Source organism: Hippocampus zosterae, chromosome 16 (assembly GCF_025434085.1).
Source record: "Hippocampus zosterae strain Florida chromosome 16, ASM2543408v3, whole genome shotgun sequence".
Taxonomy (NCBI): Eukaryota; Metazoa; Chordata; class Actinopteri; order Syngnathiformes; family Syngnathidae; genus Hippocampus; species Hippocampus zosterae.
The window spans coordinates 18,679,382-18,696,664 of record NC_067466.1 but is presented as its reverse complement, the minus strand read 5'-3'; the positions used below and the strand labels follow the sequence as shown (position 1 = coordinate 18,696,664).

Sequence of the window (17,283 nt, the reverse complement as noted above, 5' to 3'; positions counted from 1 at the left end):
ACCATTTTGTGTTCGGTTTGTAGACATACCGATGCCGGTCCTTTACTGTGTAGTACGTTTGCTATCGTCAATTGCCTTTTTGAAATAGCAATGAAAGTGAAGGGGTTGAATTTCCATTCATCACAGCTAAGGGTTACAACAGCGACACTTACAGGTCAAATGTTTATCTGCATGCGCAAGGGTGCGAGTTATTGTTCAGACTAACAATACACACAAAAACACACACGCGCACATTAAATGCATCTCATCTTTATTTATATAGCGCGTGTACAACAGCAGCAGTGTTGCAACAGGGAGACTTAAGAAACAAGAAGCTGTGGAGTTTTGTGAATTTGTTTCAATTGTACACAATATCATTATTCATTTTTTTGCATGTTTTTTTTTTACATTGCTCATGGCTCCAAAAAGCCCCCAAAAACAAAACAAACCAAAAATGTCAGGCGCCTGCCAAATTCCGCTCCTCTTCGAGCTTTCCACTGCGTTGCCAAGCCAGTTTCTGCGCATGCGCACTTGCGCGCACTGGCTCGAACCTCGAGCTCAAGTTATGATGGCGGTCGCTATGGACACTGATCAATTGCCTTACTTGCCGTCGGGGCCAGACCAAGGTGACCACTTTCTCATTGAAGATTAAACACCCCCCCCCCCCAAAAAAAATGTTTTGCCTTCTTTGTTGGATCTCTCACGACCCGCGCGTCGTTTGTTGCCGAAGTCCGGATGAATAAAGCTAACTTAAGCTATGCGATGCTATGCTCGACTGTGTGATCTGAGCTACGATAAGCTAAGCTAACCGCAGCCGACTGGTCGTCAAGGTCGCAGCTTTCGCCCAATGACGGCGAATGGCCTTGAACGGCGGTGCTTCGGCGCCCGCTCGCGTTCGCTGGCGTTTTAAAAAAAAATGTTTTGCGTTTAGCCCCGTTGACGAGCGACTTGCGGGCCGATGACGCGGTTTCGCTCACCGCACGTTGAATTCCGCTGGCTCGCTGCAATTAACCTCCATTCGTTTGCTGTATTATTGTCACCCTCGACACTCACAGTCACACTTGAGGTTGATGTGGAGGCTTTGGTCAAGCTAAACGGGTGCTTTTCGGGATTGTGAGGGGGTTGAACAAGGCATCTGTGTAAAATCGAAAAGATTATTTGATTTACAAGAAAACGGGATGATCGAATCAGTTTAGCAACACCACCTGGTTATCAAAACAGAAGATCTAGTTTGGTTGTCAACCTATTTTTTTGGGGGGGGGGGCTCGTCTACCTCCAAACCTTTTTGTCACACTATTATTACACTCTACACAGTTAAGTACCGCTTCACTCGTACATTTTGATGATTCTCCTAAAATGGAACGTAACACAACTGATTGTTTCATGAAAATCATTCGATTTCGTTTCCTTGATCTGAATGTTGAATTCTCAGGCATTGTCTTCTTTTAAACTGTCTTTCGTGTCTTTCTTTTCGTTTGTTCTCTCCGCCGCAGTCGATCAGATGATCAAGGAGCACGGCAACCTGTTCACAGACAACCTGTGCAGCGTCTGCAATGCCGTCCTCATCTCAGACTCGCAGAAGCTGGCTCACTATCAGGTCGGCGTCCTGTTTTTTGAGCGGCGAGCATTTGTCCTTGTGGATCACCGGTTGGGGTCGTTCTAACTTGTCTTGGTAATTTTGCTCTCTTTTAGAGTAAGAAACATGGCAACAAGGTGCGACGTTACCTTTCCATCCAAAATGAAAAGGAGCCAGAGACAAAAAAGTTCAAGTCGCTATCCTCTGTCAGCGTAAGCAAAGTCGCTCTCTATTTTTTGTGGTTGTTTTTACACATAGCCGATTGTCGTGCAGGTGAGATGAGGACTGGACATTGGAAAATGACCTCAAAATTTCTACCGAATGTTCAATATTTTGGCTCTATTCCAAATGGGAAACTTTAGATGCGAATAACTAAACTACCTCGGGAGTCGCGAATAGCAAACATGCCTCACCTTGGTCTGTTTGCATTTGGAAGAGTGTCACTTGACTGACTGTTTGTGTTTGTCTTTCAGTACGACGCCAACAATGGCGAGTCAGACCCGATGAAGGCTTGCGAAATGTGCAAGATGACCTTCACGTCCCCCGTCATGGCACAGTCTCACTACCAGGGCAAGATCCACGCCAAGAAACTGAAATCGGTGGACCCTCAGACCTGTACGTACACGACCAACCCAACAAAGAATCGCACTTAGAAACTCAGATCACTCATCTCATCCCCCGATGAAGTAAGACCGAATTATGTGGTTATTTGAAATACACATTTTTTTTTCTCTTTGTTTTTTTTGTTTTGTTTTGTTTGACAGTAAACTGGACTGGGAGTGGCATTAATCTATCACCTTGTGCCCGAAGCGATGGAATTATTCCTTCGTGCACAACAAAATAACTGAAAGGTGAATCCCCGAAATAGCAGACACAAAAGAGATTTTGTCAGAGAACAAAAGGAGTCTTTAATGACGAACACAAAATACCCGAGAGGGAGAATAACAAAAAACGCTGGTCAAAATAAGGACCAGGGATAGAATAAAGGGAACAACAGAAAACGCTTGCGGAAAACAAATGGCAAGGAAGTCTGATTAGACGATTATATACATTTTGTATGTAATAGGAAATAATGGCGCGTAATCACAGCCACAAAGCTAAGAGGCAACAAGTAATCCAAATAGTAATTTTAGCGAGAGAATATTGGCGCGGCGGTTGTGAGTAGACTGCCAGAGCCTTCAAATAAAGGCTGAGCAATTACTGCCAAATGGGTGACAGCTGTGTAAACGGCGGGCAGAAAGCCCGCCCCCTGCTGGCAAACACGGGACGTGACATAATCATCTTGAAGACCAGGGGTGTCCAAACTTTTTGCCAAGGGGGCCAGATTTTATGTGGTAAAATGTCGGGGGGCCGACCTTGGCTGACATTCTTTACATTGAACAACAATATTGTTCAGCAAATTTTAGTAAGCCAGTCTGTTTCACATTTCCATTTTTATTTTAATTTCAACAATCGTAAGAATTTCTTTTGGTTCATTTGAAACAGGAATTTGAAATATGACATATCAGTCAATATAAACACGGAGTGATGTCTTGTTAACTCGTGAGTGATGCCCTCTAGTGTCTAAATGCTATTACTCATTTAGTGAATGCTATTACTCATTTAGCCACTAGAGGGAAGCAGTACTCTATGAAACATCACTCACCAGTCTACGAGACCTCAGTCAATGCAACACGTGTTCCATTGCGCCCAACCTGCGGGCCAGACGGCACTGATTTTATGACGGGGGCCGAGGGCCGGATGAAATTCGACCGCGGGCCGGATTTGGCCCCCGGGCCGGACTTTGGACATGGCTGTTGAAGACTCTTTTGCGCTTTTACCGTTGTTCTTCACCAGTAGGCCAACAGGCCGCACCATCTCAATCCAAGAAGCAAGCAGCGGAGGTGGAGGTGGCGGCGGCGGCGGCGGCAACTGGCAACGGCGGTCCCGGGGGCGACCAAGACCCCGAGCGCTTCTGCTCCATCTGCCAGGCGTCCTTCAACAACACGCTGATGGCCCAGCAGCACTACGCGGGCAAGAAGCACAAGAAGCAACTGGCCAAGCAGGACCTGATGAAGCTCTACGGCAAGCCCGCCACTCCGAGTCAGTACCTTGACGCAATTGTCACATGAGGAGAAGAAGAAATCACGACATCTAACTTTTTTTCTTTGTTTTTTTAAAAGCGGCGTCCACAGCAAAAGGCTTTCCCTGTACGGTCTGCAACATCGAGCTCAACTCCGTGGATCAGTACCAGTCTCACATCAGCGGGGCCAAACACAAGAACCAGTACGTGCACCCCGCAGCCTTTCTCTCGTTCAACTTTTGGCCGCGTTGGAAAAACAACCCGTTGGATGTAGCGTACGCACGCCCGCGCTCCGCAAAGCGTTACATCAAGTATCGAACGCTTCGTAGTATTTGCCAAGCCGTTGTAAGAAGGTGAAAATGGAGTATCGGGGGCGGGACAGTCGTGAATGAGTCGGCGTTACACGATCCGAATGACACTCCTTCTAACTTGAATACAGAATGAAAAAATCCGGCCTGACCCCGTCTGACAGCCGGCAGGCGTCCGCTCCCCAAAACCAGCGCCAGTCCGCCGGCAACGACGAGAACCACGACCACGAGCGGCCCGGCAACGGCTCCTACCAGGGCGGCTTGCCGAGCCGGCTTCTGGCGTCGGGGGAGGACCAAGATTTTGTGACGGAAGACAACCTTTTTGAGACGGAAGACAACTTCTTTGGGATCGGAGGCGACATTTTCCCCGCGGCAGATGACCAATACGATGAGGACAGCTCGTACGCCACTCTTGACTCATGAGTACCACGAGAACCCGCCGGACTGGGTTTTCGCGCTGGACTATGGAGGATTCAGTCAGGACCTGGAACAATAACAAAACCCACCGGAACGCTCCCCGCATCCCACCCCTCCCCTCCCCCCACAAAAAGAATCTTTTTCTAACTGAACCCCTAATGTGAAGTTTAATTGCGTTTTATTTCAAGGTCTTTTAAAACCAAAGGCTTTTGGTGACGGTCTCTCAGCATGCGCTAAATGAAGACGCGTTCCCCTTGGGGGAAAAAAAAAAAAAAACCTCACCATCGTTTTAGTGGAGAACCCAAAAGTCAGCGTATGAAACGATAAATTTGTTGGATATTGTTACTTTTACCAAAACGACTTCCGTCGTCGTGTCACAGCGCAGATTCCGTTAGATTTAAAGTTGTGTGGAACGCTTTTATCTCTGTTATTTTTGTATTTATTTTTTTTGTAAGTCTTTCAGAAACTTGATGTGTTAAAATGATTAACATCTAAAGTTTTTTGGTTTTCCTTTTTGTTTTTTTTCGCAATTATGTTAAGAAACCAAACCCAAAATAATTGACAGTGTCCCCCCAACAGGTAGCGCAAACGTACTCGAAACAAAAAATCTTTTCTGCTGCACGTCACCAACAAGGTGTTTTTTTTCCCCAGGCCTTGTGGGGAAACTGCGAAAACCACGCCGCACTGAAACGCATCGCTCGCCACAAGATGTGCTAACAAACAACAATGGAGGAGAACAAGGGGTCTCCTGTATTTCCTTAAAGCGGCAAACGCAACGCACACCACCGGATAATCCCTCACGATAAGATTTCAGAGACTTCCCAGAATTGGACTTTTGCTGATTTTGATCGGAAGCGGTCCAAAAAAAGATTTTATTTATTTTATTATTAATACTAATTATCAGTGGTAGTGTAACCCATGTCTCCTTTTGCAGAACAGATCAGAGGTGGTGGGGAAAAAGATCACTCTAAACACACCACACACCAACGGATGATCTTTCAGAGACCTCCGATCTGACGTTTGCTGGCTTTGATTGCTGTTGCTTAAATTTGGCCTTCCCTTTAACATTGACAGTTGTCGCCCTCGGCCGTTTTCCGAGCAGATGAGAGACGAAAAATCACTCTGACCCACCCCCACCACAGGATAATCGTACAGATTATCAGCCTGTGTGTCCGAGAGTAGATTGCGGGCAGGAAGAACATCTTGAAGAGCAGCAACAGCAAATGGAGCAGTGGAAAAGTGGCATTTTAAAAATAATAATAATAATTAAATTGTGCTTTTGTGCACTCGCGCATTCAAATGTGTCCTGCTTTCAATCGTGATGCCCTCACACCGGAATATCGTCGTCACCGAAAAGAAAAATCGTTCCAAGCTGCGCTTCTTCTGCACTCGTTTTTTTCTTGTCTGGTTGACTTGGTTTTTATTCCACTTTTGCAGTCAATGGCGATCGATAACAAACGAGTCCTGCATTTCACATCGTCTTCAAGTGATGTCAAAATAGGCAAGTGATGTCAGTGAGTATCATCAAGTAAGTCTTGCCGGCTCTCGACTTGCTGCAATATTTTACAACCGAATGTTTGCGCTATTTGGGTGTGTGTGTGTGTGTGTGTGTGCTGTTTTATTTTCCGCTGTACGTTTTGGTGTCATCCTGATCCGTTACATTAAAAAAAACAAAACTTTCCCACAGTTTTGTTGCCTCTCCTTAATTGCTTTCATTTCCAACAAGTAGAAAGGAGTGTTTCAGTTCAGGTTGACACCACGACCACACGGTGGCGCCCTTGCACCTCGCCAGAAGGAGCTTGGCTCCAATGGGGAGTTCATATCGCGGCAGGCCCGAGTGCGATCGCCTCTGAGCTCCCATCGTGACGATCGCGCGTGTGCGTGTGTCTTGCGCACAGTCCGCGTTGGCCCAGGTTCACGGTCGATGGCAGGCAAGTGACTGGGTGAGGTTCTTGCATCTCTTGAACCCCCCCGACCCCCCACCTCGGACAGCTTGAAATCTCCTGAAATCTTTGAGAATATGGCAACCAGAGTACCCGGAGAAAACCCACACCCAGGCATGGGCTGTAAAACGTGTTCGTCATTCGCCGCGATGCTTTGCCACGGACGGCTGACACGTTGCGTTACTATTCCAGTAAAAAGTTTACCCACGCAAGTCCATGCGTGCAGGAACAAGCACAAGCCCCCTGACCAAACGGCAGTCTGCTGGACTTGTCAAACACCTGTTGGCCTGCACCCGCACCATTACAAGCCCACTGCGTGCCCCAGCCTTTCTCACCACCCCCTTTCGGACACTTGATACGTTGGGGGGGGGGGGGGGGGGGGAGGGGGGGGGGGAAGAAGGCGTGAGAGGGAGAAAACAGCTGCATCAACTGGACGCTTCCTCTTCGGGTTTCCGCTCCCAGCTGGACTTGCCAGGTCCACCCTCCCATCAAGTCGGGTCCATCCGTCGGGTTGTCCAAGGCGGGGTGGGGGGGGGGGGTGATGACTAAACCCTCTGCTGGGGGGAATTATGGATGATTTCTGCCTTGGAGAACTTGTTCCAAAACCTGTGCTGGAAGACAATCGTAATGTGTGTGTGTGTGTTCTGTGTTGAGACAATCGGAGTAAACCGCACACACAATATGACTCGAACTGTTGAATGCCCCCCCCCCCCCTCATCTTTATGTATGGGGTCTGCAAATGATAAATCTGGTGAAGATGTGAGAGGAATACTTCACAGGCTTCTGTCTTGCCGTCCACACTCGGACTTTTCAAAGGTGCATCGGTGATTTGGAACGGGGGGTGGCCCAGAGAGGGGGCTTTACACTTTTGTATGTAATTATTCAGGTCGGCTTTGATGCAGAATTTCTTATAATCCGTAGAAACACTTTCCGTAGCTGTGCTATGACATTTTTTTTTTTTTGTTGGTCTTTTTGGACCTTATTGTTGATCTTTCAGGGCCATTTTTACTACCTGGAGGCCAGACAGCCCCGTTGAGGACACTCGAAAGAATCCCCCCCCTGTCCCCGAACCGCGACTCAAAAGGTGAGAGCAACACGGTCGGCTTGATTTATTTTTCTTTGACTTTTCTCATTTTACTCGTGAGGAGGGCGCACAGTGCCGCCGGCAAAATAGCTCAGGGCCCGAAGCATCCTGGGAGATCTTGGTACGATCTACCCTGTCATTCTCATGAAATCGCACTTCATCCTTTCATCATCATCAGAATGAAGTAGTGTGTCACGGGGGGGGGCGACAAGCCCAAAGGGCTGGAAACCAGTCCGGGGTGTACTCCGTTGCATCTCTCTGCAAAAAAATAAAAACAAATAACGAAATCATCCAGCCAGCCAGACCCGGGTTTGACCCAATGACCCCTAATTCCCCCAAGCCGCAACCCAAATGAGCCCAGGGGTGTACCGTGCTTCTGGGCTAAAGTTAACCGGGTTAGGCTCCACGTTTTGTTTTGAACAATGGCATTCCGAATCAACAGAAGGCCGTACATATCTTGCCCCCTCTTGATTTGTTGTGACAGTCGGCACCGGTTTGAAAGGCACGTGTCACGGGGTGGCGACAGTCAGGCGCAGGCCGTAGCTTGCGGACGGACGGACGCTTGGTTGGCTGCTGAAGTGTGCAGACACCCTCCGCCCCCCCCGCCGTCCCGCTGCCCCCCCTGCCCACCTAACGAGGCCTGACAAGCCTCCATGAGGCTCCCCGATGACGGCGACAGGAAGGCTCAGGCTCGAGCGTGTTTGATGTCGGCTAGCGGGCGTTTCAACCGGTGGCGATTTGCGGAATTACGCCCTCTCCGCAGTAAATTTGGAAAGAAGCAGACTTGTGATCATCTGCTTTTACTTGGGAGAACAAAGATCAACATTTCTGCCAATTTTTCTGACCAGCCTGGTGAATCATCGTCAAATTTTAAATGGAAATTTGGAATAAAGGGGGGGGGGGTGACAAAAGAACCCTTCGGATTCATTAATGAGTTGAAAAATAACCGTCAGATTAATGAATGATGAAAAACCGTTAGTTACAGTGCTACTTTTGATCCGTTTTCTCGTTTTGACTCGCTCCCATTAGCCCCCCCCCCAAAGTGACTCGAGGCTTTTCCGCTCCGGCGTGCCAGCAGCGCTCGTTATATAGGCAGTGACGTGAATCTTAAATCATTCGTTCTACTAAAATGTAACGGATGCAGAGCCCAAACTAGAAATGCGAATCTCGCCGGCAATCGGCTTCATTTAATCGTGATTGGCGAAAAATCGGGACTTCGAATCCCCTCGCAGGTTACAGGAAGGCAAAAAAAAAACGCAATGTGCCCCCCCCTTCCTTCCTTGGCCGGAGCTGGATGTTTTCATGGTGCATTTCCCCCCTTCTTCCACGGCAGACATTTTGTAGCGCTTAACACGAGCAGATTAGCATAACACGCTCCACAGGAACCTTGTCAGCATTAAAACTCCACTTCCTCTGCAAGCTCTTTAACTGCCTAATCTGCCCTGCCCCCCCTCCCCGAACCAGCGCACCTTCAACTCTCCCCCTCCCCTGACTCCCTCCTGACCCGCCGGTGCTGACAGTATCGCTAATGATGCAGGCCATTCGACACGCCGCCGTTGGTTTGTTGAATCTGGCCAGCCTCGCCTGTAAAATGATTAAGACGCAAGATGGAAAGCAGCTTAAAACAACAATCCCCCCCCCCCGCCCCCCCCCTCAGAACAGACAACGTTGATGCGTGTTTAATCATTTCGGAGTGCAAACCAAATCTTATGGATTGCTATTTCTCTTATTAAAAAGGAAACCAAATTTAGTTTTTTTTGTTTTTTCGGATGGGCCGGAACGGATTAATGGCATTTCCATTGCTTTCAATGGCGGAAGACGATTTGAGAGCGTTTTCTTTCCCAGCGTGGTCACGGAACAAATTTCAACGTATATCTCATGGCGCCACTGTAAAAGCAGTCGTGAAGAATACAAACTGGAATGTTTGTCACAGCATTGATGTGAGTTACAAAAAGTAAAAGACCCCCCCCCCCAAAAAAAATCATTAACCACAATCCAGCTGAAAGGCGAGTAAAATTGAACAAGGACTGATCGTTGATGCTGTTTGTGTTTTTTGCTGTTCAAGCAAAAAGGAAAATCCGCGTAGTTGACCACAATGTTAGAAGTTGTGCAACCACAGAGGAAGGAGGTTTTTTTTGTTGTTTTTTTTTTGAGGGCCCACCAAGCATGAATTCCAAAACCCACCGTTGAATGCTTTTAAGCTCGACCAGCCAACGCAAACGCAATCGATTCCATTTCCGGCATTTTTGAGGCACACCGAGGTTTGCGCCGCTGCCACGTCTTGCCACAAAAACTCCGGGCCGGCGGGTTATTAAAACGGGCTCGTGGGATTGTAAAAAAAAAAAAAAAACACAACAAAAGGCTCTTGTTTTTTATTTATTTTATTTTTTTTGGTGGGAGTCATCTGTATTCCCAAGTTCCCACATCCGGGACCAGGAAGCAGCTCTGAGGACAGGGAACAGGTGGACCTATGGCGTCCGTCAGCTGGACTTTCTCCTCTCTCAGCTGTGCTCTCGGTTGCTCGACAAGTACTCACACTCGCAAATAGGGATTAAAGAAAAATAAAAATCCGCCGGACGCTGTAGAGCATTTTCACGACTGACGGAATATCATCTTCGGTGACGATACAAGCAGAGAAAGAATAGATTCTTCTTTCACCCCAAATCCCAGTTTCTGACCCAAAAGTGGAGAAAATGAGCTTTTTTTTAAATGTGTGAGTTTGGGGTTTGGGGGGGGCATGTCAAGTAGAACATGGGCCCCCTGAAAACAGTGTGATGATAAATGAGAGCATCTCGGTCACTGAGACAAAACAAAAAGGAAACATGTGGCCCGTTGGAAAGGGACAAGAAGAGTTTTTGTGGGTAAAAATCCAATGATCATTTATTTGCCTGCTTAAAGTTGTAAAATGATGATGATGATGATGATGATGATGATGTGGTTTGGGATTCGAATTCTGGGAATACCTCGTTTGAAATTTGTCATAAACACTTGCCAGTCAGTTTCTTTTTTTTTGCAAATCGGATCAAATTTTTCAACCCTGCGGTATCGCATTCTCAAGTTTAAATTCATCTCTTATTATTTATCATTTTATCTGTGCTTTTATTGTTCTTGTTCCTGATTGTAAAGTGTCCTTGAGGGGTTGTGAAAGGCTTAAAAAGAAAAATGTATTATTATTATTATTATTATTTGTACGAAAGCACGTGACGGAATGTCATGCAACGAAACCAAAAGATATGATCTAGCCGCACAAGCGCCGAGCCTCGAGTTTGACAATCAGAGAGGGGAAATGGACCGGAGAAAAGCCCCCCCGCCCCCCCACCCCCTCCTGCGTATTTTGGACAGGAGCTCATGTTGCGGCCTTCAGCCGCGGCGCACCGATAGATTGGATGATGGCGAGCACCACCGGCCAAATCTAACTTCTCGCGTCGGTCCGCGACTTCCGAAATGGCTTCCGGGGCCCTGTGACCTCCGGAAAGGGTTCGGGGGTCAAAGGTCAGCCAGCCGCACTCCTTCCTTTTGCCTCCGGCCCGCCACAAATCCGGCGCCGGAGTCGTTGGCGTTCTGCTTCCACCAAAACGAATTGTCGTCTGCATCCAAGCAGGTCACTCGCTCATTTCGACGGGACAAAGTCGCATGTTTCAATTGGGGGGGGGCGTTCGAAAAAAAAAAAAAAAAGCTCGACGGCTTGTGTCATCTCCTCTTTGCGCGCGTAAAAGATGTTAATTGCTGCGCCGGAGATTCCGACAAGAAGCACACATGCTAGACACCTAGCGCCCCCCTCACCCCCCCCCCCCCCCCCCTACCGCGCACTTCAACTTACAATGGTCTCGTTTGTCCAGGCGGAGGTCTTGACCCGCGCACCCCGGCGACGCTGGCCGCCTCCAAAACAACAGCTGGCGTCGGAGGAAGGGGGGCCAGATAAGCAAAGAGGGGAGGGCAAGGCCAAAGCCGAAAGGAACGACGAGGTACGCTCGCTCTCCTCGTGTCGCTTTGCACTGCTCACCGCAAGATTTTTTTTTTTTCCCAGCGGGGTTGCTTTATTTTTTAATACGGCGGTGCCGTAAGAGTTCTTCATTATTCATTTTGGTAATTCTTATTATTTTGCCTCCAAAAATGATACCGTATATCTTTAAATCAGGTGACGGTTAAAAAAAAAAAACGTGACCATCGCGGAGGTGTACTTAATGAAGTGGCCACGGAGTGGCTTGTCGGAGCAGTTGCTCAATATCTGAAACATGAATTGGCGCGCGGGGGCCTCGAGATGTTTTCAGCTGTTGCTTGGATAAGTGCCTCTTTGTTCCCTTGGCGATTCGGGCTTCAACCGCCCCCCCCCTCACCCCTCCTCCCTTCCTCCCTTCCTTCCTCCTCCTCTCTTTCTATCTCCTTTCTTATCCTCGGTCCACCTCCCGCACCTTAACGTCTTCCGTTGCCCTTCCGCTTCTCCCGCGGCCATTAAAAAAAAAAAAAACGAGTAAACAAAGCAGCGGCATCTGACTTGAGGACGCGCGTCGCAAATTTCGCACGCAGGGCCATTTCCAGATGCCCCCCCCCCCCCGAGAGACAGCTCAAAACGATATTCATTCGTATCCCACAAGCACAGTATTCATCGGAGTCCCGCATTTGTACTCGGGATACCGGGCGTAGTATCGGAACGATACAGGTACCCGGTACTGATACTGGGTACCTGTATCGTTCCGATACTGAATTCCCCTTTGAAAAATTTGACCCCCCCCCCCCTCGAGAGACAGATCAAAACGATATTCATTCGTATTCTACAAGCGCAGTATTCATCGGAGTCCCGTGTTTGTACTCGGGATACCGTGCGTAGTATCGGATCGATACAGGTACCCGGTACTGATACCGGGTACCTGTATCACTCCGATACTGAATTCCCCTTTGAAAAATTTGACCCCCTCCCGTCCCCCATCTTCAGTGCGAGTACATTAGAAGCGTTGGCGGGTCGCCGCCCCTCCGGGGTGGCGGGGGGGGGGGGGGGGGGGGGGGGGCGGCCGTCCACAATCCCGCCGCACTTCCCGGTGAGAGTCCAGCCGCAATATTGAACAAAAACATCGGCTCCAAATTCTGGCCGCCACTTTCGTTGCAACCCCGGAAAGCCGTGCCAAGGTCCAGAGCCTGAGATCCCTCCTGCCGTTTGCTGCCCCCCCCACCCCACGGGGGGCTTGTTTTCACTGTCAACACGGCACTTGAAGCGGGCCGAAGGCTGGCCAAGTACCTTCGGCAACGAAGCGGCCGCCGCGCAATTCCAGCCTCGTGCGAGATGAGACTCCAAAAAAACAGACCCCCTCGGCGGCTGCTGGGCACGAGCCGACTCCAGCCCCCCCCCCCGTCCTGACTTTTTTGCATCAAACACGTGAAATGTAGTCTTTGTTTTGGTTTTTTTTTTAATCAGATTTTGCCCAAGTGAGTGCGAGTCTAATTTTATACTCGAATTAGGTGCAACCCTTTTTTGGGGGGGGGTGGGGGGGGCTTGTTTCTTCATGGCACAGTGACTACTTTGAAATGAGTTTTGGCCCATTGAACAGAGGCCCTCCAGTCTCCGAGCGGTGCCTCGCTCGCACCCCTAAAGTGCCTTATTTAGTCGGAAACCACCCACTTGACACATCTCGCCAGCCGGCCGGCCGGCGAGCGCTCGCTATTTTTGCTCTCCACCAAAAAAAAAAAAGAAAAAAAACGAAAGAAAGAAAGAAAACATACATAGTCACGGAACACTCGTTGAGATCATGAATCATCTCCTTCATTGGATGCTCAACCTCACAAGGCGATTTTTGCACCGCTGTCGGCGGGGCTGGACGCTAATGAAAGGTGGCCTGTGCCCGGGGGGTGGGATTCCCCCCCCCCACCCCCCACCCCCCAAAAAAAGGCTGTTTGTTTGATTGCCAAAGATGGCTTTGAGTGCACAAGTGACAAATGATTCTTTCTGGACATGCTTGAACACTGAGGTGCAAGTTTTTTCGGGGGTGTGCAAAAAGGTAAGGGGGTGCAACCATGAGTGTCAGAATGTGAACATTTGGCAAAAGCGCTTCGTTTTTCGAATTTGAAGCCAAAGATAGCCCCCCCCCCCCCCGTGCGCAACCTGCACGACCGTCTTGCCCCCGACTCTTTAAGCGACGTTCCGCTTTCGACACCCTGACGGAGTTAGCGCACCCCTTTTTCCCGTGGCACCTCGTGGATAAAGTTAGCAAAAGATGCTAACCGTGCTCCCGCATCCTACAAAAAAAAAAACAAGTCCTCCAAACTCCTCCTCCTCACCATCTTCTACTCCCGGCAAAAAACAAAAACAAAAAAAATAATCTTTTGCTAACTTTATCCGCGAGGTGCCCCGGAATGTGGCACGGTCACCACGGTAACAAGTGCCTCCCCGGTGATGACGTCACAACAAACGGGCGTCTCTGGGCTTGACATTTGGAGGCCGGGGCAGATTTTAAAGAGCAAACCCCCCCCCCCCCCCCCCAAAAAACGTTGGCCTTTTTCCTTGCGTATTGAAACGAGAAGCAAAATGTGCGCTAATGTCCTTTGACGCGCAGTTGTCGTAACAATTTGTGGGCTAACGCGAGGCAGATGCGCGTCATGCTTCTGTGCGGCCAGCGGGAGTGCTCAGGCTATGAGATCATCACACACACACACACAAGCCAGATTGTGTGTGTGTGTGTGTGTGTGAGTGTGTGTACTGTGTGCGTATCCTCTCTATGCCCTTCTCCTTTCCACTCAATTAAGACCTCTGAAGGTCACGCATATCTTGTCCCAGATAACTTGTTGCCATTTGTGGGCCTTCCTTTTTTCCCTGCTTTTTTTTTTTGGGAGGGGGTTGGGGTAAAATGATGACGATGATTTATTATTATTATTAGGGCGGCCCGGTAGTCCAGTGGTTAGCACGTGGGCTTCACAGTGCAGAGGTACCGGGTTCGATTCCAGCTCCGGCCACCCTGTGTGGAGTTTGCATGTTCTCCCCGGGCCTGCGTGGGTTTTCTCCGGGTGCTGTGGTTTCCTCCCACATTCCAAAAATATGCGTGGCAGGCTGATTGAACACTCGAAATTGTCCCGAGGTGTGAGTGTGGGTGCGGATGGTTGTTCGTCTCTGTGTGCCCTGCGATTGGCTGGCAACCGATTCAGGGTGTCCCCTGCCTACTGCCCGGAGACGGCTGGGATAGGCTCCAGCACCCCCCGCGACCCTAGTGAGGATCAAGCGGCTCGGAAGATGAATGAATGAATGAATGAATGAATGATTTATTATTATTTTTAATATACATTTTTTTTTTTTGCCTTTGTTCTAAAATGTCCGTCATGAGCACTTCTGGCAGCTTGGCTACCTCTTGGCTAAAGTCGCAATGATTGTTTTCGAGCAGAGATGTCAACGCGATGACTGTGTGTGCGTGTGTGTGTGTGCGCATTCCAGCGAGCGCTTCCGGATCCCCACGCCGCCGCGCGTCGCGACTAATCCCGCCTTCCTGTTTTCCTGCCAAAGAAGTGAGGCGGAGAGGAAGCGCAGATCCGCCCGATTAGGCCGATAAAACTCCACGTCTCATTTCCCCAAATGTCAGCAAACCACAGGCAGTTGGACGTTTTTTTTTCCGTTTTTTTTCTCGACACCTGAATGCGGCCTCGACACTCGTTGTCCGCTCAAAGCCCCCCCCGTCGTCGTCGTCATCTTCCTTATTGTCCAACTTCCTGCCTACGCCCCGAATGAATCGGTCTGCTGAAATTACACAGCAATAAATGAGCAGTCGGCCGACACGGTGACGGCTGGGAGGTGTGTGTGTGGGGGGGGGGTTCCTGTCAGCAAGGTGGGGGGGTCTCCAACCTCCAACGGCATTCCTATTGAGTGGATTTACTCGTGCGTTCCGATCGAAATAGCAACACTGCGGTATTGTAAGGCAACGGCGCGGCGCGGTTGGCTCGCGGTTGGCACGTCCGCCTCACAGCTCCGAGATCCCGGCTCAAAATGTTCCCAAAGTCTTGGAGACAATGACTAAGCAGGCCAACAGGAAGGCGGGCGCAGCAAACTGACCTTCGTGGCTGACCGCAACGCCTCCGCATCGCAGCACGACAACGTTGCGGTTACCGCACCCGCCTCGCAGTCCAGAGATCCGGGTCGGAATCTTTCTCGTTCCAAAAAATCATTCGCGTTAGCTTCTTTGAATTGTCTATTGGTGCAAATTCGGTAACGCGCCGTGCGCGCCCTGTGATTGGCCGACCGAAATGAAAACGGAGGCTCGCACGCGAGACGGCGCCAGGGACCGCCGCGCTATTTTGGGCCGTCCTGGCGACCGTGAAATGTAAGTTAAAGGCTGTTTGGGTTGGCCCCCCCGAACGTACAGACATGGAAGCATAATGACAGGCTTGTAAAATCACACGCACGCACGCTGCAGTGGAACATGTTGTTTTAAACTTTCAACCAAAACACTGAGCGTGTTGTTTCTCCTTTCTCCAAAATATAGGCTTCAAAATGTTCTTGGCTGTTTTCTTACAGACTAAGAAGCTAAAAGTGGCACTCGAGGCTTTACGCAACATTCCAATTTGCCGCAAGAGTTTTTTGGGGTTTTTTTTGCCTGAATGACTCCTAAAACTTCTGGCGACTGTTCACATTCCAAGACGAAGGACTTTTACAATCAAGTCTTTTTTGCCTGTAAAGTGAAGTCAGAGATTTGTTCTTAAAAAACTTTTTTTTCCTTTTTTCCCCCTCTCCTCATGATCGACATACCGTCCCGACCAAATCTCATCTTGTTCAGTGCAACTGCCACCTGTGTCCAAATTAAACAAATCGGATGTGCTCGATTGAGCCAATTTTGCCGTCATTCCATTGAGGCCAAAATGACTCCGCAATGGCACCTTCAAACAAAATGGCCGACCTCCTGTGGGTTGTTGGGGTTTTTTTTTCCCCCCAGACATCAGTTTTTGCGACTTGACAAGAAAATTTCATGTTCTGAAGTCCAACAGCCTTTGAGGGCTTTTTCTCTCTCTCTCTCTCCCTCAAATAATTCTCCAAACTTCTCATGGAGCCTCCCAGAATTTGCCGGAAAGGTGATGGCTCGTGATCTGGATGGAAAAACTCCAAGAACCCCAAAGGGGCAAAATGCACATCTCATCTTATCCATCCCTTTCTGTGACTCTTCCAGTGTCCCCGTCTCTTTGTTCCAATCTTCTGATGACACAATCAGCCCCCTGATATCTGAATTTCGGGCCCACCCCCAACCCCATGCCCTGCTCGAGGGAACTTTTCCAGTTTTTTTTTTTTTTTACACGAAAAGCCATCAAGGATGTTCAAGTTGCTACATGGCTTACAAAGTGAGCAAAATGCTGCATGCGTGTGGCTGAAATAAGTGGTTGCGAAGAAAAGCCAAGCAGGAAATGAAGATGAAAAGCCAAGCGGAGAGGATGTGGCTTGAGCTTTCTGTCCAACGTGTTCTGCACTCTGTTCAAACTCGACATGCCCTATTTTTTTTTTCTCTCTCTCTCCCCAGCTCCCGAAAGTGCTAAAACGACAACACCGGGAATGCCAAACGTTGACAACGGTGTCGTTCTGGCGCGATGCGGGCGTTGAGCCAAAATGGCCGACGGGCCCTCTTCCCCATTGAATGGTTTCAACGTGCGGTCGTGCTTTACTTGCATTTGATATCGAAATTATACAACCGCACATTTTTGATTGATTTTTTTAATATAATGGTAACGAGTAAAGAAAAAGGAAACGGGGTGGGGGGGGGGTTATCTATATAAAATATAATGGAGGGGCTGTCAGGAAGTCAGGAAGACCCCGGGGTGCCCACAGACCAACATTTATCGTACGCGAGCGCTTTTACGCGCAAGCGCGGACACGTAGGCGGAGGACCACACAGTGTGTGTGCACACGTGTTCCGATGCGCTCACGCGAAGCACACACAGAGCCAACGACGAGGCGC

At 49.1% G+C, this 17,283-nt stretch overlaps 1 protein-coding gene across 1 annotated transcript; it reads left to right on the top strand.

Moving 5' to 3' along the window:
* Window positions 1-484: 484 nt before the first annotated feature.
* Window positions 485-4,838, top strand: LOC127588038 (zinc finger protein 346-like). The gene is made up of 7 exons (XM_052046531.1): window positions 485-605; window positions 1,473-1,576; window positions 1,672-1,767; window positions 2,029-2,167; window positions 3,386-3,637; window positions 3,718-3,820; window positions 4,057-4,838. The coding sequence occupies exons 1-7, from the start codon at window positions 503-505 to the stop codon at window positions 4,346-4,348; spliced, it is 1,089 nt and encodes a 362-aa protein (XP_051902491.1). The 5' UTR covers window positions 485-502; the 3' UTR covers window positions 4,349-4,838.
* The last annotated feature ends 12,445 nt before the right edge of the window (window positions 4,839-17,283 follow it).

Excerpts from the sequence above, each read along its gene's own strand:
- LOC127588038 (XM_052046531.1), top strand. The coding sequence starts at position 503 with ATGCGCACTTGCGCGCACTGGCTCGAACCTCGAGCTCAAGTTATGATG. Across the intron at positions 1,768-2,028 it reads AGTCGCTATCCTCTGTCAGC|TACGACGCCAACAATGGCGA; the intron begins GTAAGCAAAGTC and ends TTTGTCTTTCAG. Across the intron at positions 3,638-3,717 it reads CGGCAAGCCCGCCACTCCGA|CGGCGTCCACAGCAAAAGGC; the intron begins GTCAGTACCTTG and ends TTTTTTTAAAAG.